The sequence below is a fragment of the Candoia aspera genome, chromosome 5, assembly GCF_035149785.1.
Source record: "Candoia aspera isolate rCanAsp1 chromosome 5, rCanAsp1.hap2, whole genome shotgun sequence".
NCBI classification, from domain to species: domain Eukaryota; kingdom Metazoa; phylum Chordata; class Lepidosauria; order Squamata; family Boidae; genus Candoia; species Candoia aspera.
The window spans coordinates 44,361,870-44,387,356 of NC_086157.1; the positions used below are offsets into that span (position 1 = coordinate 44,361,870).

The 25,487-nt window shown below is 36.1% G+C and overlaps 1 protein-coding gene across 3 annotated transcripts in view; it reads right to left on the reverse strand.

Annotated features, from left to right (window-relative positions):
* Positions 1-25,487, reverse strand: part of MID1 (midline 1) — a 204,517-nt gene that overhangs the window by 55,286 nt on the left and 123,744 nt on the right. For 2 of the 3 annotated variants that reach the window (XM_063305086.1, XM_063305084.1), the window contains exon 2: positions 10,164-10,879. In XM_063305086.1, the coding sequence (XP_063161156.1) occupies positions 10,164-10,823 (660 nt within the window). In that variant the 5' untranslated portion in view covers positions 10,824-10,879. Of the gene's footprint in view, positions 1-10,163; positions 10,880-14,420; positions 14,593-25,487 lie in introns of those variants that run through there. The other variant, XM_063305085.1, reaches the window with a different exon arrangement.

Genomic DNA, 25,487 nt, shown 5'->3' on the forward strand with positions numbered 1-25,487 from the left:
AGATTAAGAGTTATGTTACAGTGCACAAATGAAAGAAATATGGTTCAAGCAAGTATCTCACATGTTAACAGTGGTCTTTAGCCTTTAAAAAAAACACAGAAATCCCTAACTATTGTTTTTTACAGAAATCTCAATAACTCCCTAGTTCTCTCAATCTGTCTTCACAGTACTCAACTTGGTTAATATTGTTGATGGAACTTAACTGCGTTTGCATTTTTCAGTCACATTACACTGCTAGCTCATGTTCAAGTTGGATCAACTACAGCTACGTTTTTTTACACTTCACTGTTACCAGATAGTCACCATTCTATATCTGTGGAAGTTATTTCTTTTTCCTAAGTGAAGAACTTTGTTATTTTGGAAAGAGTTCTTCTTGATTTGTCTCTATTAAACTGTATTCTGTTATTCTCAGGTAATTTCCCTATCAGGATTATTTGAATATTATTAAGAAAAAACTTTAAAGGTGGCACTCTACTTGATACTACCATCCAGTTTGATGAGGAACCATTAAAGAGCTAAATGTGAATTCAGCTAAAAGACATGCCCGAGCCTATTCTTTACTAACTTGCCAATGAGCATATTAAATGCTTTGCATATATTATGTTTCCATGTTTGTCTTAATCTACTATCTTCAGTAAAGAGCTGATATCCTGATTCTTATAAGTTACTTTTAACATGAAGCTATCTGAAGGAGCCCTTTTGTTGTTCTTAGCATCCTTGCCAAACTCTGCTCATTCCACAATCTTTAAAATTCTGGACTACTGTAAACGTCTGTATGTACTCTTTCTTGGTGACCTGTCACTCTTTCCACCCTTATATATGATTTTTTTTTCAGATTTGCAGTAAACTTTTTGTGTAACAGCACTGTCTTTTTCAGATTTGTTCTATTTTTTCCTCATAATTATTTCTAATTGTCCTTTGAGCATCATTCTGTTAGGAACCATGATGAGTACTTTCCCCCACTTGTTTTTTCTGCTATGGTAAGTATTAATGCTTTGAGTTCATTGAAATCCAGTTTCTCAAGGTTCAAGATAACATATTTGACTACTCTCAGCTTTGTGAAAGGTGAAAGGTCCCCTGTGCAAGCACCGAGTCATGTCTGACCCTTTGGAGGGAAGCTGCTTTTGCGATGTTTTCTTGGCAGACTATAGCAGGGTGGTTTGCCACTGCCTTCCCCGGTCGTCACCTTCCCCAGCAAGCCGGGTACTCATTTTACCAGCCTCAGAAGGATGGAAGCTGAGTCAACCTGAGCCGGCTACCTGAGAATCCACCTTCGCCTGGGATCAAACTCAGGTTGCGTGGAAAGAGTCGGTTGCAATACTGCCGCCTACCACTCTGCGCCACACGAGACTAACTCTCAACTTTAGTCTTCCTTAATATCAAGCACTCCAGAATTTCAGGGTCACTCTCCCAAAATGTTTCTACTATTTCCAATTTACCAATTAAGTCTTCTTAAATGATTAATATCAAGCCATAAATACTTATTCTGTTGTGCTTTGCTCTAACAGCTAAAGGAGAAGTCAAAAAGACAAATCAGGAATTTCCCAGAATGACCATACTTGCCAGGGTTTGTATTCCAACAGATGAATATATAAATTGAATCTGCTAATGTTGATTTTGATGTCTTTTCATTAAGTATGATGATTTTCAAATGATATCCATAAATTAAATAAGAAAATATCCCACAACTTGAAGTCACTGAGGACTCAGACCAACTTTGTATATATAGGTCTTTAATATTTTTCAGATGAAAAATGGTTGGCTTACTCTTTCCCAGGCTTAGCAACTTCCAGATGTGTGAATTTCAACTCCCAGAATTTCCCAACCAGCAAGTCTGTTTCCGAGACACGTATAGTTGAATATGGAATGTAAAAAGAATGAACCAAGGAAAACTTAAAATTGTTAAAATAGAAATAAAGCATATCTAATTTTATGTTTTAGGAATAAGTTAACTTAAATGGACTAGAATAGGTTACTGTAAATCAAATCATTATATGATTACTATCCAGGACATGAAACCATACAGATAAGGATGTTCAAAAAGAAAATTGCCAAGTAGTACTGTGCAAAAGTTTTAGGCAGGTGTGAAAAAATACTGTAAAGTAAGAATGCTTTCAAACATATATATTGTAATTGTTTATGTTTATCAATTTACAAATTGCAAAGCGAGTGAACAGAAGAAAAATCAAAATCAAATCAATATTTGGTGTGACCACCCTTTGCCTTCAAAACAGCATCAATTCTTACACTTGCACACTTTATACACTTGCACAAAGTCAGGGATCTTGTAGGATTAGAGTCAGGTGTATGATTAACAAATTATACCAAGCAGGTGCTAACGATCATCAATTTCATATGTTGAAACACAGTCATTAACTGAAACAGAAACAGCTGTGTAGGAGACTTAAAACTGGGTGAGGAACAGCCAAACTCTGCTACTAAGGTGAGGTTGTGGAAGACAATTTCATGTCACAGGTCATACACCATGGCAAGACTGAGCACAGCAACAGGTAGTTATACTGCATCAGCAAGGTCTCTCCCAGGCAAAAATTTCAAAGCAGATTGGAGTTTCAAGATGTGCTGTTCAAGCTCTTTGAAGAAGCACAAAGAAACGGGCAATGCTGAGGACCGTAAACACAGTGGTTGGCCAAGGAAACTTAATGCAGCAGATGAAAGACACATCATGCTTACTTCCTTTTGACATCAGAAGATGTCCAGCAGTGCCATCAGCAGAAAACTGGCGGAAATCAGTGGGACCCAGGTACACCCATATACTGTCCAGAGAAGTCTGGCCAGAAGAGGGCTTCATGGAAGAATTGCAGCCAAAAAGCCATACCTCCGACATGGAAACAAGGCTAAGCACAAAAACATAGGAACTAGGGTGCATAAAAATGGCAGCAGGTGCTCTGGACTGGTGAGTCAAAATTTGAAATATTTAGCTGTTGCCGGAGGCAGTTTGTTCGCCAGAGGGCTGGAGAGGGGTACAATAATGAGTGTCTGCAGACAACAGTGAAGCATGGTGGAGGTTCCTTGCAAGTCTGGGGCTGCGTTTCTGCAAATGGAGTTGGAGACTTGGTCAGGATCAATGGTGTCCTCAATGCTGAAAAATACAGGCAGATACTTATCCATCATGCCATACCATCACGGAGGCTTGTGATTGGCCCAAATTTATTCTGCATCAGGACAGCGACCCCAAACATACAGCCAATGTCATTAAGAACTATCTTCAGCATAAAGAAGACAAGGAGTCCTGGAAGTGATGGTTTGGCCCCCACAGAGCCCTGATCTCCACATCATCAAGTCTGTCTGGGATTATATGAAGAGACAGAAGGATTTGAGGCAGCCAACATCCACAGGAGATCTGTGGTTAGTTCTCCAAGATGTTTGGAACAACCTACCTGCTGAGTTCCTTCTGTGTGCAAATGTACCTAGAAGAATTGATGCTGTTTTGAAGGCAAAGGGTGGTCACACCAAATATTGATTTGATTTGGATTTTTCTTCTGTTCATTCACTTTGCATTTTGTAAATTGATAAACATAAACAATTACAATATATATGTTTGAAAGCATTCTTACTTTACAGCATTTTTTCACACCTGCCTAAAACTTCTGCACAGTACTTGTATATCTCAGCTACAACCCAAAAAATGACAGAATCATATCTATCAAAATTAGTAGTATACAGTGAACATCAATATTATATAAGTGTACACACCTGTAGAAATAATGAAGACACTGAAGAATGCAATGGCAAACTGCAAGAAGTGCCAGATTCAGCATCAAGAAGCGACCTAATGCTACTAATTATGTTTGGAATGCAAAAGATGAAGAAATGGAGGAAGATGCAATCAAAGGAAATTTTGTATAGATAAATGCAGTAGATAAATTACTGAGTTTCTTTGATTATGGCCAGTATTTGTTTTAAGCAATGCAGGATCTATGCAGAGATATTATTGGAGGAACAACACTGGACTCCAAGTGATTACATAACAGAAAACACAATGCAGAGCAATATAAACTTGTCATCCAAGGCACTTCCAGGTGTAGGGTGCAGAATAAAACCAGGATTGTGTCAAATTATCAGGTTTGAGAATTAAAATTAAAGAGGTCAACTATACATTTGAGATCAAGCTATACTCTTAGATTGATCTAAAATGTAAGATCAATCTAAGGAAGAGATTCAGTATGTTTGAAAAAAAAGGTGAAACGTCCCCTGTGCAAGCACTGAGTCATGTCTGACCCTTTGGGGCTTTTCTTTTGCTTAATTTAAGCATATTGACCCTTTTGACCATTTGACCCACTAACCCAAAGGGTCAGGATGCTTAAATTAAGCAAAAGTAAAGCTTAGAAGATAAAGAAACTGTGAAACTAAAATGAAAACAAGTATTTCCAAAATTTTGAAAATGAAAATTATTTCAGAGCAGGTATCATATTAATCATTCAACTTGTACGCAGAACACATCATGCGATGTGCTGGGCTTGAGGAATCCAAGGCTGGAGTTAAAATTGCTGGAAGAAACATTAACAATCTCAGATATGCAGATGATACCACTTTGATGGCTGAAAGCGAGGAGGAACTGAGGAGCCTTATGATGAAGGTGAAAGAAGAAAGTGCAAAAGCTGGCTTGCAGCTAAACCTAAAAAAAACCAAGATTATGGCAACCAGCTTGATTGATAACTGGCAAATAGAGGGAGAAAATCTACATTGTATTTTCTAATAGACTTTGTATTTCTAGGTGCGAAGATTACTGCAGATGCTGACTGCAGTCAGGAAATCAGAAGACGCTTAATCCTTGGGAGAAGAGCAATGACCAATCTCGATAAAATAGTTAAGAGCAGAGACATCACACTGACAACAAAGGTCCGCATAGTTAAAGCAATGGTGTTCCCCATAGTAACATAGGGCTGCGAGAGCTGGACCATAAGGAAGGCTGAGAGAAGGAAGATAGATCCTTTGGAACTGTGGTGTTGGAGGAAAATTCTGAGAGTGCCTTGGACTGCAAGAAGATCAAACCAGTCCATCCTCCAGGAAATAAAGCCAGACTGCTCACTTGAGGGAATGATATTCAAGGCAAAACTGAAATACTTTGGCCACATAATGAGAAGACAGGACACCCTGGAGAAGATGCTGATGCCGGGGGAAATGGAAGGCAAAAGGAAGAGGGGCCGACCAAGGGCAAGATGGATGGATGATATTCTAGAGGTGACAGACTCGTCCCTGGGGGAGCTGGGGGTGTTGATGACCGACAGGAAGCTCTGGCGTGGGCTGATCCATGAAGTCACAAAGAGTTGGAAGCGACTGAATGAATAAACAACATATTAATCAGAGAAAGATAGGGATGAAATACTGTGCAACAAGGACAATGTGGGACAACTAAGGGGGATTTCCAATTCCAACAACAAAGAACCAAGAAAGGGATCCCAATCATGAAGATCAACAAATAGATGAATATACCAAGCAGGAACAAGGTCAAAGAATTGATAGCAGAATCTAAGGTAAAAGGACTAAAGACTGATCAAGGAAGACATCCAATAGACACAAATAAAGTTAAAAGAAGATGGAAATATTATCCCTTGAAATTGGGCCTGTAAAATTATTGTTCCTTGAGGCAATGCTCAGGAATAAAACTCTAGGAAAAAAAAATATTATTTTCAGCAAAGCTGAGAAAATCTGAAAAAGGGAAAGATGACAAATATGGATGGGATCTATTAGTAGAATGTCATTGGGAGAACTTTGAATTATTGTTGGATAGAAGTTAGAGTGATTAGTGTTTTGTCTATACAGTCACAAGGAACTGAGCTCAACTCACTGGCTCTTAACTAAATAAATCAATGCCTTAACAATGACTTGAAAAACCAAGTATAAATAACATTAATGTAATGTCCACAATGATAAATCTTTTAACTATGTTAAGATAATGTGATACACACACACACTCCTACCATTTGCATATCTGTTACATATATATGCCCTAATTAAAATTTTACGTACTGCAAATTCTTTCAGTATAATTAACACACACAATGCACATGACACATCTGGACATGTCCACAAGTTAAATGCAAGCATTTGTCTTCTATTTTTTAAAATAGAATTTTTCTTCGCAACTTGCTGTGTCTATCAAGGTCATGCACTCTTTTAACTCACAGGAGCACTAGCAAGAGGTAAAACGGCTTAGCGCTTTATTAAAGTGCCTTCTCTTTTATACTCTTTTTCAGATCTTCACAATTAATGGCTATTACATTCACTGTTAAACCAGTGTAGCCTTGCATGCCTCAATCAGACAAGTGTTCAGAGCTGTTAATTAAACCGTTTTATTTTACTACAAAAGGAGCTAGATTGTAATGACATCTCTTGTTTTCTGGTTAATGAAGGATGAAATATTGTTTAAATAATTAGCAACACTGCTGGGACAGAATGTCAGTAATTAGCATAGTTTGACACTCAAACACTGCTCATCAAAAAGGACCAGTTGCTGTGCAGTTAAAATGCAGGAAATTTTCAATAATTTAAAAACCCAAATAGTCTGATCATGGGGCTGTTTTAAGACAAAACATTTAAATATGTAGAAGCCTCCTTATGGAGTAGCACAATCTGAAACATATTTACTCAGATATAATTCCCAGGGCGTGGGATAGGATTTTTTTCTTAATAATTGTGTTCAGAATTGCAATCCTATAGCCAGCCATTTTTTTCAATAGTTGTCAGGCAGTACAAGTTGCATTTTTAAGCACTACAAATCATAGCCAATAATATCAACAATAAACTTAGGAAAGGAAAAAGAAAAAAAAAACACAATTTACTTTGGGTAATCCAATTAAGTTGTTTGGCTGTCAGTTCCATGGGTGGAATTGGAAGTGAAAACTAATTTTGGGACAAGGAAGGGGAATTCCAATACATGAGCAGGTTTCTGCTTGCAAGATACTGGATTATGTCATTTATTATCATTCCAAATCAACACAAAACTTGATACAGTTTCCTGAATCTATATTATCCTCTTTCAACCATGTATTAAACACAGTATCTTCCAAAGCAACTAGACAAAGCACCATTCACAAAATTAGCAATTTAATAAATGGCTTTTTAAAAAGAAATCGCATGGAAATCTGCATTAATCTTTTGCTTCATAATATGGTATCAAGCTAGATTGGTTTCCAATACAGATATTAGGCAGAGGGACCAAGAATCTATTCTCATCGAAGGAATCTGTTCTTCCAATGCAAATAGCAGGCACACAGATACCACTACTAATATGGATTGGCATACTGTAAATGTATTTTAATAGTCCTTAGGTCTCTTTCACAACAAAAATCAGAAGCCTTGTAGTATATTTTGGTGGATTATAATCCATGAAACTTTGTGCCACAAATAGTAGTAGTAGAGGCAGCAGCAGGACTCACCGTAAAGGGTAATGTTTGCATTTACAGAGAGCAATAAAGGACAGTATTATTTCTGGTACTTAGCTATTAATAATCAAGTATATTAGTTTTTAACAAGCCTCTGTTATTCTAATTTGTACACCTTTCACATCCTGGAAGAAGACAGTGGCAAACTACTTTTTGTACTTCTGCCAAGAAAATGCATGGACTTCTTAGCATCAGATTTCACAAGTTACACAAAATCTATTCTTTTACTACATTTCATACAGGACAGTGCATTTACTTCATTCAACATAAAGGAAAAAAAAGTAGAAAATTATATTTTAAAACATAAAGGGAAAAAAAAATAGAAAATTATATTTTAAAACCATTCAAAATGAATGAATCTTAGCAACATTTATTTATCATAAAGTGTAACTATATTTTGATTGCAGAAAAATACCAGTTTGAATGTATTTGTACTATTCATCCCTCATCACAGATTTATTTTTGAACGGCTGGAATACTGTAATATCAAAAAGAAAAATATCATATTTTGGGGACCAACTGAATATGATCAAGCAGATTATGTGCAGTCATTGGAATGTCTACTGATTTTCACCTAAGAACATTCCAATGTACCTAATATGAAATGCCCAAACTGGTGTACAGTTGGAAATGTCTGAAATGGCTGGAGTTCCCTATAATAAACAGAAGCAATCAATTAAAAAGAATGAGATGTCCTATATTTAATTGAATAAATCTGAATATATGCATATCATCTGGAGCTGACAATCCAACATGGATTAGATATAAAAGTGCAAATTTAAGTATCTGCTTTACAATTTTTTTCAAGTTGACCAGGTTAGCTTTAAAATGTAAATGAATGGTCCACAAAGATCAGTCAAATAAATCTCTGAAATAAATCACAAGTCTATCCATGTTTCTGTATCAATGTGTTCATGTGAATTCTGCTACAAGATTCCACTGTTATTTAAAAAGATGTTCCTTTTATTTACCAATGTGATAGACACCTATGAGCTATAACCTAGCTGTTATTCATGTGACACAGGAGAGGTTGAAATAAGATTTAAGTGATAGTATAGTACGCTGGCTTGAACATGAACACAAAGGTATAATTTATTTTATTTATTTATTGCATTTTTATATCACCCATCTCCCTATTATAATTTTTTATTTGAATATATGCTTTAAAATATATTTGTCTTTTAATCCATAGCAGCTGTGCCAAGGACTAACCATAATGGAACGTCTCAAAATTAAATTAAATTAAATAAATAAAAAACCAGTCAATAAACACAGCATTAACTATTTAACAACCTCCAAGCAAAATACATAAACAAGGACAATAATAAAATATTAAGACAATAAGTAATACAAACTATGTAGTTGTCATCTAAGACCAGTTTAAGGTAGTTCCATTGTCTTAGATGTCATGGAATTAGCCATACATTTTCTACCTAAATTATTTTTATTATTTAATGCCTATTAGTGATAAGTATTAATAATTATTAAATTATAATCTAAAGTTTAAGTACAGAAACTTTTAAAATAAATCTTGGCTACTCTCTAGTCCAAACCAAACAGGCATTATATATCTTTTAAGAACTATATATTAAAACAGGGTTTTTGTGCACTTCGAAGAACATTTCCAAAATCATATTCTAATGAAGTATGGTAGATGCATAAAATTATACTCTGTGTGCATACCTATAGACAGAGAGATAGAGACATAGAGATGATAGAGATAGAGACAAAGATATAGAGAGATATAAATATATTGTTCCCAACATAAGAATCACAGTAGCCATAATACTCTTTCCCCCCACTTCTGCCTGCTGTAATTTTCTATAAACAATCACCATAGCATTTCCTTAAAGGAACTGGTGGAAAGGACTTTTGTTTTCCCATTTTCTCAGTCTTCTGCTTTGCTTTTAGTGTGACAGCTAAAATAACACATGGATACTATACAGGAATTACACTGTCCTACTTAAATCTGTTCCACTCTAAAACCGCAGAAGCAGAATCCTGAGGAACATTTGCAGTGAAATGCAAGAGTGCTGATCTAATGCCTATTTGGTGTTTCTTATAACATGGGAATATTATTAAGAACATTTCAAAGAAACTATTCATGAGCATCTATAACAGAAATCTCAGATTTGCCTGATTAGATCAATAAATAAGAAAGGTACAAAAGGTATTGACATATCAGTGGGACCAAACAAGTTCCTTAATTAAGCTGTAAGTCTGAAAACTTTGACTGAGACCCACTAAACTTAGTAAAACCTACTCACAGTAACCAGTGTAGATCATTTTGTTAAATTTATATCAATATTTAAGACTTTTTTACCAATGCCTAAGATCTTGGGCTCCAAAAGTGTACGGAGAATGTTCTTTTTCTAAATGTCATTAGACCAGGCCACAGATAACTGCAAATGGAGACCCTACATCTCTAATGATCTGGGCATTCTCAAACTATGTCAGTATGGATGTACACATCAGATTTTTTTAATTGGAAAAATGGAATCAAAATAAGTATATATAATATTTTCTTCAGCATTGGCATTTCAGTTTCCTACACCAAAATCTAGATGTTTGAGACATACTTATTTCTAATTCAAAATTGATAATTCATATAGTGACCAGGCTCAGCAAGTTCACAGGTATGTTTAATATAAGAATGGTAAATATGTTTGCAAATATTAGCCCCACAACAAATAAAGTAAAATCTTTCATTTCGTAGCAGTATACTCCTTAGTATAAACAAATTAAGACAAAACTAACCTTTAATTTGTCATAACGTTCACTTAGAGCTGCCACCTGGTGATCACGATGTCTGCCAACCAGTTTACACAAGGCACAGATTAACTGGTCATCAGTCACACAATACATGTTAACTTTTTCATCTTCGTGCTCCAGACACATCAATCCTCTAATGTGTGAGTCAGGAATAGGTTCAATCAAACGGTGTCCAGTAAATGGCTTCTTGTTTGGATGAGTTGCTTTTAGGCACTCATCACAGTAGGATACCTCACAAGTTACACAGGTCTTGACTGCTTCCTGAGCAGGATCTTGGTCACAGAACTGGCAGAGAACTTTTTCACTTGATGACATGCTGTTGCTATCAAAAGCTCGCTCTCGGCGAGTTTCGCTGGGAGAATTGGGCCCACTCACAGAAGCTTTCTGGAATCTGTCTATAATATTCTGCAGTGTGACGTTGCGCTTCAGTCCGTCTAGACCCCGTTGACTGAGGGTGATGACATAACGACAAGTGGGGCACTGGAAGGCGGTGATAGATTCCACTGATTCGTTGGTAGCACACTGAGAGACCAAGATGCGATGTGCACAGTTGAAACAGAGACTGTGAGCACAAGGCAGCAGCAATGGATCCTCAAACAGCTCCAGACAGATAGGGCAGGTCAGTTCCGACTCCAGTGTTTCCATCTTCAGGCAAAGGTTTCCTGTGTCATCAGCAAAATCCAGTGAAGCCAATCAGTTATCTGAAAGCATAGCATAATATTCAATTAGATCAGAGAGGAAATGTCTCTTTCAAGTGATATTCTTACAGTTATCCAGCCACATCTTCAGACTGGAAGGTGACATGTTTTGAATCCATCTATAAGATCAAGATATTTAAAAAATATATTTTCTGTGTATATTTCCCTAAGCTTCTATTTCTTCTTTTTATTGCAAGAGATCCAGAATAGTGCAAGGGCAGACATTTGGTACATTTTTACATTATTTAGGAACTATACCGTAATACAGTAAAGACAGACATACACTACTACCACCATATCAAAATCTGTTATTGCAATTCAGCTCAATTGCACTATGAAATCAGCTAATCCCCTCCCCAAGGAGTAGCATTGGAAAGAGAAATGTGTCAATTTATCACCTGTTATATCGTGACTTCCTTACCCCTTTTGGTTTCCATATTTATTTGCATTTACCAAAGACAATGGACGCTCCTAGCTTGTGTGCAGGTACCTCTAACTGAAATTATTATGACTACAAAACAAAATAATATACAAACATTTAGAGAAAATAAAGAGTGAAATGAGGTAGCATGCTGAAAAATATAGATTAGAAAGAGGAAAAATCATAATTAGAATAAAAACTGTGCTGCAGTAATATGAGTCAGAATCCTGGCAGGAATGTCATGTTATTTGCTATATTTTTTAAAAAAAATCTCAGTTTCTCTCTCTCTCTCTCTCTTTTTTCATTTATTACAACTAAGGATGTGCCAAGAATTACTGTTCTTTCCAGCCACAAAGTAAAAATGCTGTTTTACTGTGTAAATATTGTTTTTAACAGCTTTGTTGGTTAGCTAAAATAAAGCATAACTTGACAATATTTTTTACAAGGAATTCAAGAACATGCAGCAGCCATTCCACTCTCTGAAAAAGATCAGCCTCAGAAATGACCAAAACTACTTTTCATTTCCTCCTTCACTGAAGATGTTACATGAAATGATTTTGAAAGAATTGCCCTACGTTATGCTTCTTCCCTAAGCTCTTGTCAAGGTCTTGTACTGTTATAAGCAGACAGGTCAGTGAACCATAAGCAAAAGCTCTGCTTCACACTCACAGAAATCTACCTCTTAAGAGTACAGTCCATTTAAATTTAAACTCTGTTGGTCATAAAGAAGGACAGCTTCAGATGGCCCAGCTGTGTAGTCTTTACACTGTAAGGTTGCCCTATTGTGTGAACTTTCTCATTTTATTGCCTTAAAATTAACATAGAAATCTTAATTCATTAAGAGTGAAGGGAACCTTATGCTCATTAGCAAGCTTTGGAGCTAAATCTCTTTGAATTGCCAGTAGTTCTTCACAATTAAACCGAGGGATGCAGTTACAGTGGTGGCAATGCCATGTAACTCAACCAAACCATAATGGCAAAAAAATGTTAAACAATGGAGGCCAGTTGCAAGTCAGCCTCTAATGCTTATTCATACTTACTTCATGATGAGGGCAGAAAATCCTTTGTCCCAGAGAGACTAGAAAAATGTGCCATCTGGTTTCACACTTATTTGTCAAAAAGGTGGGGAACCTTAAATGGCCTCCACTTTGGATAACACTGGAGTCAATAAACTTTACTTTGTCTGCTTTATTCTTTCCCTGCTTGTTATTTTGATAATCCAAATCTCTTCTTTAGGAAGCCTTTAACCATTAAACTGGAAAAATCATTGGATTGGGGAGGGAGGGGAAATCAGTGGGAGAGATAGTACAGGTTCCCAATTAAAATAATTTGTATTCTTAAAATGATTTAAATCTATGGCATACACAGAAAGAGAGAGAGATTATTGAAATAGTGTCTTTTAGTAATTCCATATTCATGTTTTAAAATATTACAGATTGGGTCACAGCTCCATGGGGAATTTGTACAGTAGGGTAGTGATTTAAATGGTATAACAGCACGGTATTAACAGCAATAACTCTGAATCTAGATATTATGAGATATGGAGTCCTCAGGGTAATCATGCAAAGGAGAACAAAGATTCCAAAGTGTTTAAGAAGAGGCCTCTATGTAATCTGGGATCTTGAGAAAATTCTACTAATGCATGATTTACAGTATATAGCTTATATTATAGTCTACTGAACAAATACTGCATGGTGTAGTCTTTAACGTTATTCATATTTCTCCCAAAGGTTCATCTGCCAATTGGATCATCAGTAATAAACATCCTGGATAAAGAAAAGTCTTTTGTCTCATGGATGCTCTTGCATTCATATACACACAAATTAAATAAGTATTTTTACAGAACCTATATATGTCTCTCTCTCTCTATGTGTGTGTGTGCGTGTGCGTGCACACACACACACACACACACACAGGCTTCCTTTTAAAACATACAGTAACTCTTCTACATACAGGATCATCTTTTTATTTTGTACAGCCACTTGTACAGGCTTCTATAACCAAGCTATTAGAAGACCATGTCAAGCAATGAATTGGTCTGCTTGGAGGAATGGATCAAAAAAGAAAGAAAATGTTAGTGTCTATAAAGTGGTTAAATATGCTAATCTAACAGAACAGTAAGACCAGATCTGTTGGTGTGTAGAAGAAACTAAAAACTGCAATGACATTCAATTGTGAACTAACTTTTCCATTAACCAGTACTCAGGACTGGCTTTACCGTTCAGCAGACAGAAAAGAAGAGGTGGTGCTATATAATGTACTCTGACTCCTAAACAAGCCTGTAAAATGTGCTGTCCCATCCCTGCTAGAAGTGAGATTCAGTGCCAATCCAATCATCTTCCGTATGCAAAGTGCATGAATATCAGGCAGCAAAATATTTGGGCTCTGCCCTGCCACCATAATGACCTCAAAAGGAAAAGGATCCAAGCATTTCAAACACACTGCTGCACGTATAAGTCATGGGTTAATTTCCTCCTATTCAAATGATCTTGTTACTAGATGTGCCAAGAAGTACTTTAAGGACCTTAGTCATGTTTCTTAAGCCATCAACTATTTTATACAAGTTTGTTTAAAAAAAAAACAAATGATACATTTACCCTTAATACTAGTAACAATGAATGGTTTCTAGAAATAACTAAAATACATGCCTAAATTACTATGCAATGTATATGCCCATTTAAAGATACAGACATTAAACAGCCATTTTAAACAAACTTAATATCACTTTAAACAAACTTAATAGCGATACACTTCATATATATAACACAGGTCTCCTACATGATTTCAAGTAACGATGGATTAAAAAATTACAGGAAAAGTATTATTTGACAGCTTTAACAAAGAATGATAACCTTACCGACATCTATAGCCCAAAAGCATTTCTAGGCTCCATTACATTTATTACCAAGTATCTGAATACAATATTATTTGCATAATCAAATTTAGAAATATTACAAAGCTCTTTTGAACTAGTTCACCTTTCTATAAAATAAAAGCAAGGTTTACAGTCAAAAGAAATAAAGTTTACTCATCACAAAGTTTTTACAAATTTGTTTTTAAAAAGGTAGGATGTATCTATGTTGAAAATCTCTTCAAACTATCAACTGAGCATTATATACCCACCAATGGATTTCGACCTGAATGTTTTGGCTGAAACATTGCTGGTAAAGTGACCACGCTGATTCCCCGTCAGAAGGCGAAAAACTGAGAGACCTACGGTGGCCTCCTCTCCTTGCAGTAATCCTAAGCTTTTAGCACTGTGACTGTGTTCGTAACTTGGAGACAGTTGATACTGAAGCACAACAGGAAAATCTATGCTACAATTCCAGGAAAGCCAGCTCCACCTAATCACCTCCGTCAGAGTTTAAGGACTAAAAACTGCTCTGAAAGCATGCTAGCTTTTGTTAATGACTTGAAAGCAAACTCTCCCCTTTCTCTTTCAGTCTTCAGCACCTATCAAACGAGAAAGCAGCAAGGATCAGATTCTCTCCCTGTGCATCCACATAACCCACCCAACATGGCTTGTAATAAGGCTATTGGGCTTCGCAGCTGCATTATTTGAACAAGTGGAAGCTCAGCCTGCTGTGTAATTAATCCAGGATTGAATAATGAAGTTCCCATGCCTGTAAAGGGACAGTGACCTGAACCAGCAAACCCTGTCACATTGCCAACAGTCATGGAAGAACTAAAGCACAAAGATTGCATGGTCTACATTTGAAGATTTTCGTATTACTGAATTATTTGATTGGGTCCTTCTAAAAATTAATCAGTCAGTTGGAATCAAAGTACTGTAATAGACATTCAGTGACAGTTAATTCTTTCTCAGTAACGCCTTTCCAGGCGTTTCAAGACTCCTCCATGTGATTATTTCCTAAGAGCAAAGTATTATAAAAAATTAATCAGAAATGCTACTACCATTTTTTGTAGTGTTTAATTTTAAGAGCAGGGATTTTCACTTGTTGACATCCCCCTCCCTAACTGCGCCTTTCTCTTTTTATTTACCACTTAACTTTTAAAGACTTGTGCTTTACTGTAAAATAATTGAAATTTCTAGTTATTTGGTGTTGAATATAGTCAAGATTACTGTCTTATCAATACCTTTAATAAACTTCATAGGAAAAAAAACCCTGTCTCTTCCTGACCATTCTGATACATAGACACACCAGACTTTTAGCTTTCAATGAAGATGCTAAAAAATTCATGTAAAAATGGAAGTTTTAGGAACACATTGCTTTCTTGAGTTTCACTTTGCATGTGTAATGATTCTTTTATGATGTTACTATTAAATGAAAAGTGCATTACATATTTAGAAGGGACTCAAATCATCATTCCATTTGCTCTTCATCCAGAGACAAGTTTGTGTTTCATTTGCTTTGCAGGCTAATTTAATTTCCCTCATCATTTCCTTTCTTACAGAAAGACTAGAATACTGTGACAATAAGAAAACCATTGTTTCTACAGGCAAAACCACAATGTTTATGAAGCATTGTTTGAAATAGCACTGGTACAGTAGGAATCCCTGAAACTTAGGTCCGGGTTCTATTGTCATTCATACATGCACAGAGCGGTATGAGAGACAATTCCCCCCACTGTAATCCAATAAGTGAATGAAAGAAGCTTGAGGGAATAAGCAATTCCTGGGCTGTCTCTCAAAGCATTAAGAAGGGAGAGAGACTAAACTAGGCCTAATTTCCATAATTATTTAATAGAAGATTGTTTTAAACCAACTTATTGGAACATGTCCTGTTTCACTGAGTACAAAAATAAAAGCACAACTCATGATACAATGAAAAGTCACTGTAGAAACAGCCAGAAAATGCACATTTAAACACACTTCCCATAGGATCACTCCACAGGGAACCAACTCTTCACTGTAGTTGTGTCTGAAAAGAGAACACCACCTTGGGTAAAATCAGCAACACAGCAGAACACCTAGCATGGCATTTGATTTTTCCAAAGTATCATAGGTCTCTATTTACTTCAACACAAAGATATGTGAACAAATTTTCATGCTTAAACTCGGTGAGACATCCATTTGATTTTCAGTACAGGAAATCCATATTCAGGAAAGTGAGGTTTTAAGTAGGAAAGCTTTTTATCAAAGTGATCAGCATGACTCCAGAATTACAGGACCACACTAGATCTTCCATCTTCTTCTGTGTTTCAACTCTGTTCCAATATAAAATTAGCCAAAGAACTAAGTAACAAAGGGCTCTTTCTCACAGTACATTTTAGTGCATATCCAATTGAAAACATGGCAAGTAAGGTAAACATACCTTTCATTCAGATAAATAAAGAAACACTGCTGATTACAATTAAGTAAACATTTAGTAGCAAATCTTGATTGGCATGAAATAGCCCTAATACCCTTTGATTGAAGAGTCACATTAGGTTTGCTGAATCATTCCATTATCTTTGGCATATCATACCCAAAATATGCCTCTGTTTCTGATACTCATTTTCACTTTGAATGCACTGTGCATGAGAGAGTCTCTACCAATGGATTTTTCCAACATACAATCATAGTTTCCACACTGGACTTTTCCTATGGAATAGTCATATTTTTTCTGTTTTTTGGCTGTGTATCTACCAGATAACATGAACAAAGCTTCACACTCCCATGCTTATTTCCTGAAATTTTCAAAGGTCTAAAAGGTGACTTTTAAACACATGTACATCCTTCTTAAGTAATTCAATGGTTTATGCAAGCTAGTTATGGTCTGTATAAATAGCTCTATCAATTTCATTCTCTATGAGCTGCCACTCCTAAGAAAGAATCAACTCTATCATTTTAACCCTTCCTTCAAAAGTAAAATAGTCTTAACTTTAACTTTCTCCCCTCGTCATCCTACCTTTGAACTGTTAGGCAATCATATCCAGGATTTCCATAAGGCAAGTGGATATTTAGTCCTTTCATAACCTGTACCAGAGACTGACATATCAATATGAAAATCAAATTTACATTCCGTATTACCATAGCTTTGCCACTAAAAGCCTTCTGAAAGTATGTCACATGTAACAGATCTTGTGTTTTTATGTCCCTTCATATAAATCAGTTTTCAGATGCATAAAAAGTTCAGTATGAATTTCATTAATGCAGGAGGCAGGTGAAGAGAAACTAAGCTACATAACATGACCTTTATCTCCCATGTATGTAAGTAACTAGAGACGATGTGGAAAGTAAAGGCCAAAGTGGTCCCAGTAGTGGTAGGACTCCTAATCTGGAAGAGTGGCTCCAACTGATCCCAGGAACAACATCAGAGCTCTTAGTCCAGAAGAGTGCAGGGCTAGGAACATCTAAGATATTCCGCAGAGCCCTCAAACTCCCAGGCCTCTGGTAGAGGACCTGAGGTTGAGGAAGATACATACAGGAGAGAAGGGGGTGTGTGTGTGTGTGTGTGTGTGTGTGTATAGAAAGGCAGGATAAACATCCAATAACAAGAACAACATCATCCTCAATGAACTTTCTGTAAAATTGCATTTGAAAACAATCATACCCTCTGGATATATAATTTACCCCCTTTTCATGTTTCTTCAGTATTTGGGGACATATGTTTAAATGTAATAGCTGTGATGGCATGGAATAAATTACTTGCCTAGTAGAAGCTTCATTGAATCTTATGCAACTAGTGTGAAGTTACAGAAATACTTCATTTGTAGACTACAGACTAATAAATTATGGTTGTTGGCTCTGCTTTGCTAGTACAGTTGCATCCACAAGAGCATTTTGGTCCTGAAAGAGAAAGGGGGAATCATCAACAGTCCTTTACAGGCATCATGTGGGATGCAGCTACTTCCCATATATTTCCAATATAGAATATTCATTATATGAGATGACACTGGTCTACCATGAACATTTTCCAATTAGTTTATGGCTTGGGCCATATTTCCCATATTAGAGGAATCATCAGCCCAATTTAATGTTTAAAGGAAAGTTATTTTTTCCTTGAAAAACAACATAGGAGAAACATACTGTTATACATATTGTTATGATTACACATTGTAATCTGTTCAGGATCTAAGTATCAGTCTGGGAGTGAAGGGTGGAATGATGTGTTTTTCAATCAAGAACCTCATGTTTTTATTTGTTCAGTCTTGCTTTGACACTCAGAAACTAGTACTTCATGCCAGCATACAGTACTTTGCTCCTAGTCCAAGGCTGTGAGAGGACAATCTCTTCACTGAGATGCCACAAGTTCCTTTTTAGATCTATGGCTTTTCTTTTGCTTCAGCTTAAATCTCAGTGGAATAAGCCTTAATATCTTAATATGTTTTATTCTCACCTATTGTTACTGCCCCTTATATGCAAAATATGCATATATTTTAGGTATACATGTGTAGATAATTAAATAATACCCCTCCCCCAATTAAGGTAGAAAGTATAATTATCCAAGAAAATTGTCATTAAATAATCTTAAATATTAAACCATTTATGAGGAATATTAAATGGCGCAACTATTTTTACAAAAGAAAAATTCCAAACAGATCAAATGGCATCAAGATATAGCCATTTCATGACTGAAAGATAAATTGAAACTATTGCTCGCTATCAAAGCAAGTGCCTTCTTTTCCCTAAATTCTTCATCTGGCTTCATCAATCTTTCAACAAAGGCATAAAATGCCAATCAACTTAAAGAAACAAAACAAGTATGAAAAGGAAGGAAGGAAGAACTACCTTGTTGGAGTCTATCTACAACTTTCAGATGTGTCTAAGAATCTGGATTAGCTAAAACCTAGATAGCAAAATGAAACTAGAACCTTTGGTCCATAATCTAAATTGATTAAAAATTGGCTCACAGGCTTTCTTCAAATCTTCGTTGTAATCATCCTCCTCCTGCTCAATGAATCAGTTGTAACAACAAGTCATACCACATGGACATCCATTATAGTTTTCTATTATTTATAGATTTTGAAATATCAAATGAAATTGTCAAAAATCCAGATCTGCAGGAAGCATATGAATTTTATGCTTATCCAAAGGAGGTATGGGTTTAAAAATATGAAAAAAAAATAGATGAATGCAATGTAATTTATATTACAGAGACTTTTCCTATAGATTATGAATATAATCCAGTTAAAGGATTGTATTTCTTAAAATGTAGTAATCATGACATAGGATCTGGTTACTTTTGGGACCACCTGTTTCCCATATAACATCTGCCTGGCCAATTCAGTTCTGAAGGGTTGGCCTACTCAGGGTGCCTCTGATTAAACAATGTCATCTCTCAGGACCCCAGAAGTATGCCTTCTCTGTAGCTGTTGAATTGGCCCCCAAGATCTGGATAGCCCCCACTGTGCTGTATTTTAGAAGAAATGTGAAGACCTGGCTCTTCACCCAGGCCTTCAGTAAGGGAGAGGTAATCACCCCTCACTTCATCACACTTGCCATCTTTTTATTTGTTATGTTTATTGATTTTATTGTAATTTGATTGTTGTGAGCTGCCCAGAGAGTTGAGAGTCAGGCAGCATACAGGTTTAATAAATTATTATTGTTATTATTTCTCAGTCTTTTTAATCCATATTTCCTTTTGATAAACAGGGTAATGCTCAACGCTGTTTTTTATACAGAAAAGTATGAACTAAAGCTCAGTTTTTATAGACACTGACCTTTTTAATAATCTTGCAGACTTCCAACTACTTTGACATAATACATTACTTTGCTAATAATGTATTTTACAAGGTGATCTGGATAAATATGAGCACACCATGGACTTAAAATCTGCAGACAGTTATTGACATGGCATACCATTAATAAACCTAAGACAACCAAAATAAACCTAAACTTTCTTTTGAGCATAATCAGTAACTCTTTAGCATTTGAAAAAACAAAAAACAAAAGCCTTGAAGTAAACAAAAACATATACCCCACTCTAAACTTATTCTCAGTGTCAGTATAAGCATTAGTTAATTCATTGTCCATGTTCTTTTCAAGCATTTACTAAGCTCATATGAGTCCCATAAAACAACAGAAAACTGTTAGAAAATAGATAAAATCAATAGTTTGTTGACAACACATTTCCCTGTAAACCTGCAAACTCACACCCAAAATTGATGTATTAGTTCTACCGATTGCTAGTTCATTTACTGGTACACATTTCCTCCATTAGCAACTGCCTCATTTAGTAACTGTTCGCAGTTACAATGGTGATGAAAAAGTAACTTTGCGACCCATCCTCGTATTCACAACTTCGCAGGTCTGTAAAGCAAAGGAAACTGAAGTGAGATCGTAAACACAGTTGCGGTTTCACTTAGCAGCCACTTCACTTAATGACCAAGTTGCTGGTCCCAATTGTGGTTGCTGAATGAGGACTACCTGTATAGGCTTTAAATTGATTGACTGATTGATTGCCTTTATATTGCTGTCCAATTCAAACAATAGGACTCTGGGTGGTGTACAATAAACATATAAAAACGAAGTAAACAATACCAACCAAATATAAAGAATTAATTGGAGATTGGGCACTCCAATTTATTGTACTTTTCCAGAGAGCAGCTCTAAGCAGCCTTACCCAAATGTCTGAATAAAGAGGTAGGCTTTTACTGCTTTTCTAAAGGACTGCAGGGTTGGGGCCAACAGTATGGAGTATCTCATACAGAGTTTATTGGAAATGTAATAGGCTGAACTTCAAGATCCATGAGTGAAATGGAATCTCAGACTTTTCTGTAGTCCTTCTAAGGGCTAATCTCCCATGGATAATATGCAGCACACTGGGTTTTAGTCTCTTTAAAATTCAACATAATGGTTATGGCTACTTCCAATTTTATTTAAATAAAATATTGTTGAGGAAAGAGAGTAAAGCTAATATTCAAAGACCATTTGTTTATACCTTTTGAAGAATGCTTTCCTTGTTATTTGATTTTAAGTCTTATGAAATGTTTAATTGGATTACATTCCAGGAGATTCAAATTAGTGGTAGGTACAATTTTGTATGCTGTTTTATAATAGGAAAGATTATTTAATTTCCAATGTAATGTTCTGTTCTTCTGGATCCTACCACTGTCCTATGAAAAAATGTGAAGAATGAATCAAAGACCAGCTCACTCATGAGGCAAGGCCCTGTGACACTTTCCCCAATATCCTTCCAGCTTGAGTAAATGGCTCTTCCTTGCCCTTAAATGCTGTCCATCACCTCTCCTGCTGCACAGCAACGCAGGATCAGCCTGTTCAAAATCTGATAGATCATTTCCAGGAGGTGAGTTTGCTTGCAGACTAGCTCCACTTGCCTTAAGACTTTTGACAACTCCAGTATTTTCTGAGGCCGCATAACACAACTCAGCTAGCTGAGTGCATTAGAAGATCATCAGAATAGCTATGCATACCAGAACATGTCATGACAATGTTGCCCTTACTTTGATAAATGGTTCAGCCTAACTGAATTTGACCTGATTTAATGCACTGCACGTGACTTGCTATAACTAGACTGATCCTCATCTGCCTTGCTGAAAGTAACTAACTTTAACTAGACTGAGTGCAACTTCCGCACAGATTTGCTCAGCTTAGCTTGCCTATTTCTTTACAGTTCTCAAGGACATATGAAAAGGAGTAGAAAGTCCCACCTTGATTTCAATAGTAAAATAAAATTAAGTAGATCACTTGTAAATGTATGATATGGTTTATGACAGCAGTTCATGTCATGTGTTATACTTTTATATATTCAGAAATTTGAAATTAATTCAGATAATTAATATATGAAATTATAATACATGAAGATATGATAATCTGAAAATCTATCCATACCTTTTAAAAGACAAGAGGAAAATGTACTGTTGACTTAAAATGTTTGCCAACTTCATTGATGTCCTTCATTATTCTTAAAAATCTTAATTAGGAATACAGACCAGAATAAAGTATGCAAATACACACACACACACTCACACACACACACACCAAAATGAAATCTACTGGCCTTTTCTTGTCCTATAAGAACTATAAAATTTAGCCTGCAGGATGATATGACAGGGCACATAAGCATATAGGATATTACAGAAATACTGTGGTGCAAAAATGATGTCAAATTTCTTATCCACAGAGTGACATAAGCAATACTGACATATGATTTCTAAGTAGCTAAGCAAAATTAGGTCATGTCACATTGACCTATCTAATGCAGTAAGCTTCTTTTTTCAGTTAGAAATTAACAGTGTAAATATAGATTATTATTGCTCGTCTTTACTGCTTTATCACCATATTAGATAAATCAGACCAAACAGAACCACAATCCACTTTTACTCTGTTTAATGATCAAGAAATGCTGAGATGAACTTTCTATAATTTATTTCCCCAGACTTACAGGGAGAAACTAAACCAGTGGACTGGGCTCATTCTGATATAATGTAATAATACTAATCACTACTATTAAACAATTGTGCTAATTTGTTTATAAGGTAGGTGGATCAGCTTTAATGAAATCAGGAAGCAAATGAAAAACATTCAAAATAGAGCAGATATTCTAGAATAAGTAGTTCCACACCTTTTCTTTGTGTACATATTCAAGTAAGGAACAAAGAGTGAATCTCAGTAAGAATCAACAGCTCATGGCAAGATCAGGCATACTTTATTCACTTCTCCTGCATACCAGGATGGAGTATGTAAACAGTAGCAGGCCTGGATCCTCAGATACAGTAAATGGAATTCACATGTCAAGGAAAATGTCCTAGTTTCTATGTGACCTAGTACTGGAAAGCAAGCACTGCTGAAACAGCTGAACTTTGAAGTAGCAATTGTTATCTTAGGATAAAGTCCAAAATAATCATTAGAATGACATAACCAAATTTTTATTTGTTATTCCAATTTCAACTTCAACATCTCTGAAGAGAACCAGTTCCAAATTCTTGTAGCCCTATGAAAGTATGTCAGCTGGTATGGTGAAACAATCACATTCAATTCAACTTCACCTAGAAACACAGGCATCTGCAGGATCCACCTTTGTTGTCAAAGCGATGAAACCGATTGTGCTATCATGACATACACTCCAACTCTTCTGCATATGTGTGCGATCTCATGAGGCATGTACAACAGATGAAGCTTGAATCACATCCGTGTGGCGTTTGTCATTGGTCACCCGAGATGGACTCCGGAGGCTAGAAACTTCCCTTAAGAGGAGGAATCCATATTGGTGCTGTCCTTTTCTGTCTTAGTTATGCTGTTCGGTCTTTTACTTTTACTCCACCCCACCCCACCCCACCCCATTTTGATCCATTTGCCCATTTTGCTTTTTGATTTGTTTCACGCTCTCATTTCTAATCACACCTTCCTTTTGCAATTTTTCCTTTTAATTCCAATCTTATCCAACCCAACACCCTTTTAGTAAGATGATACAAATTATTGTACTACTCGTACTGGCCGTGGCCAGCACAATAAGACATTTCAGATAATTGAAGGGAAGCTTTTTCTCAGAGATTGATGTGAAGTTGCGTTAATCTGAAGCAGGGAAATGGGCACAGAAGAAATATTTCCTCTGTCCATAACTGAAGTGCTGCTGGCTCGTTGTCTTGAGAAAGGGGCCAACAAGGCGCAGCAAGCCAGCAAGCTCACCTCTAACCCCTTGCCCATGAAGCTTAGCTTGTGTGTTGCCCAATACAGGCAAGGTGTCAAGCTCAGAGATACGGAGGGAGAATAGCATCTGCACAGCTTAGCATAATTTGATTTTTAAAAAAGTGCAGTTCTTTCCCATGTTAAGAAAGGGAATAGCATTTTGCTTTTGCATTTTCATGATCAGTTGGTAGGTTGTAGGTTGGGGCTACAAACCATACAGTCTGAAGATACCTTCACTCTCAACTTTATTTAAAAGCAGCAGGGATGCTTTCTTATTTTCTCCCTCTTACTCTCTCACAGGCAAGGGGGGACAAATGACAAAACAGAGGATGCAATTTCAGCAACAGCCTTGAAGGGAGGTTAGCAATCTTGCTTCTCTTCAGTCTGTTTGGGGAAAGGAGATGGGAACACAGCTTCAATTCTTACAGTGTGAATGAACTGCAAAGCACATGCTATTCTTCTGGCCAGAAAAGTGATTCTAGAAATGTTTTAAACTGATTTTGGAATGCATCCATTTTATTAGGCAATTGTTTAAATTACAGCATGCTTCCCAATACACTTTTTTCCTACTTATCAGGAATGGGGGAAATGGAAGAACTGAGGTCATTAGCTTCCTGTAAAAATTTCATTAATGAGACAGAGTGACTGCACATTAAATAAACCTATATATTAGAATGATATGAAACCTATTTTTCTTCACCATTTAGTTCCTAAACCATAGTTTAGGGCTACTGTATATGTGCCTACCTACTCACTATAGTCCAGGACCAGGGAGTGATTAAAAACATGGGGTTCCTGGTTTAAACAAACGTGCGTTTGTGTCACATCACTGCAATTACTTTGAATTGTGGTTTAATTTCAGGAGGGAGAAATCTCCATTTGTTCCCTGCCCTGATTTTGCAGCCTGTGGAATAACCTCAAATTGCATTGCTGAAATTAATCTGTTACACTCCTTAGTTGTAAGTGCTGACACAATGGAGTTGTTAGGTTTCTGCAAGACACCTATAATTAAAGTATTCTTTTTATCCTAACATTCTACAATCCAATTTAAAGAACTGTTTAACATTTTGAAGATAAACTAAATTTTAAAACTTTACTGATATTATTGAGAATCTGTATATAAGACTAATAGAAAATACTTAATTCTATTCCCTTGCCTTCGGCTTTGCCTAGAGCAGTTAAATTTCAAAAAGAAAGGCAGGTGACTAAAACAGGTATTTTATAGTCATATGTTTTATCGAACAAATGAAGAAATGGTTATTTACTTGCAGAAAGTTATTCCTTCAACTTTTTGGGAACTTTGCATTTTTTTCTACTGGTTCAACTTTTAGGTTCAATTGGTTTGTTTTATTGTGATGTATGAACCCTCCGTGGACATCCACCCATTTCATTTAGTGAAAGTTTTTTTTTAACTTCTGCTTTCCCTTTGCATATAAGCAATAGTTCTGTAGCTAGAGAAACATATTTTGTTTTTAAATTGGCAACATAAATGTGCATTTCCCTCCCAGAACATATGTTTTTAAATAGCCTGATTGTTACCACCTTTTTGTAATCATAACCAACTATTCTAACAAACTATCCTTTGTTCAGTGATTGAGTCTCCCCTGTTCCCACAAACTTATAGCACATGTTGCCATGGTTACTCTGCATGTCTA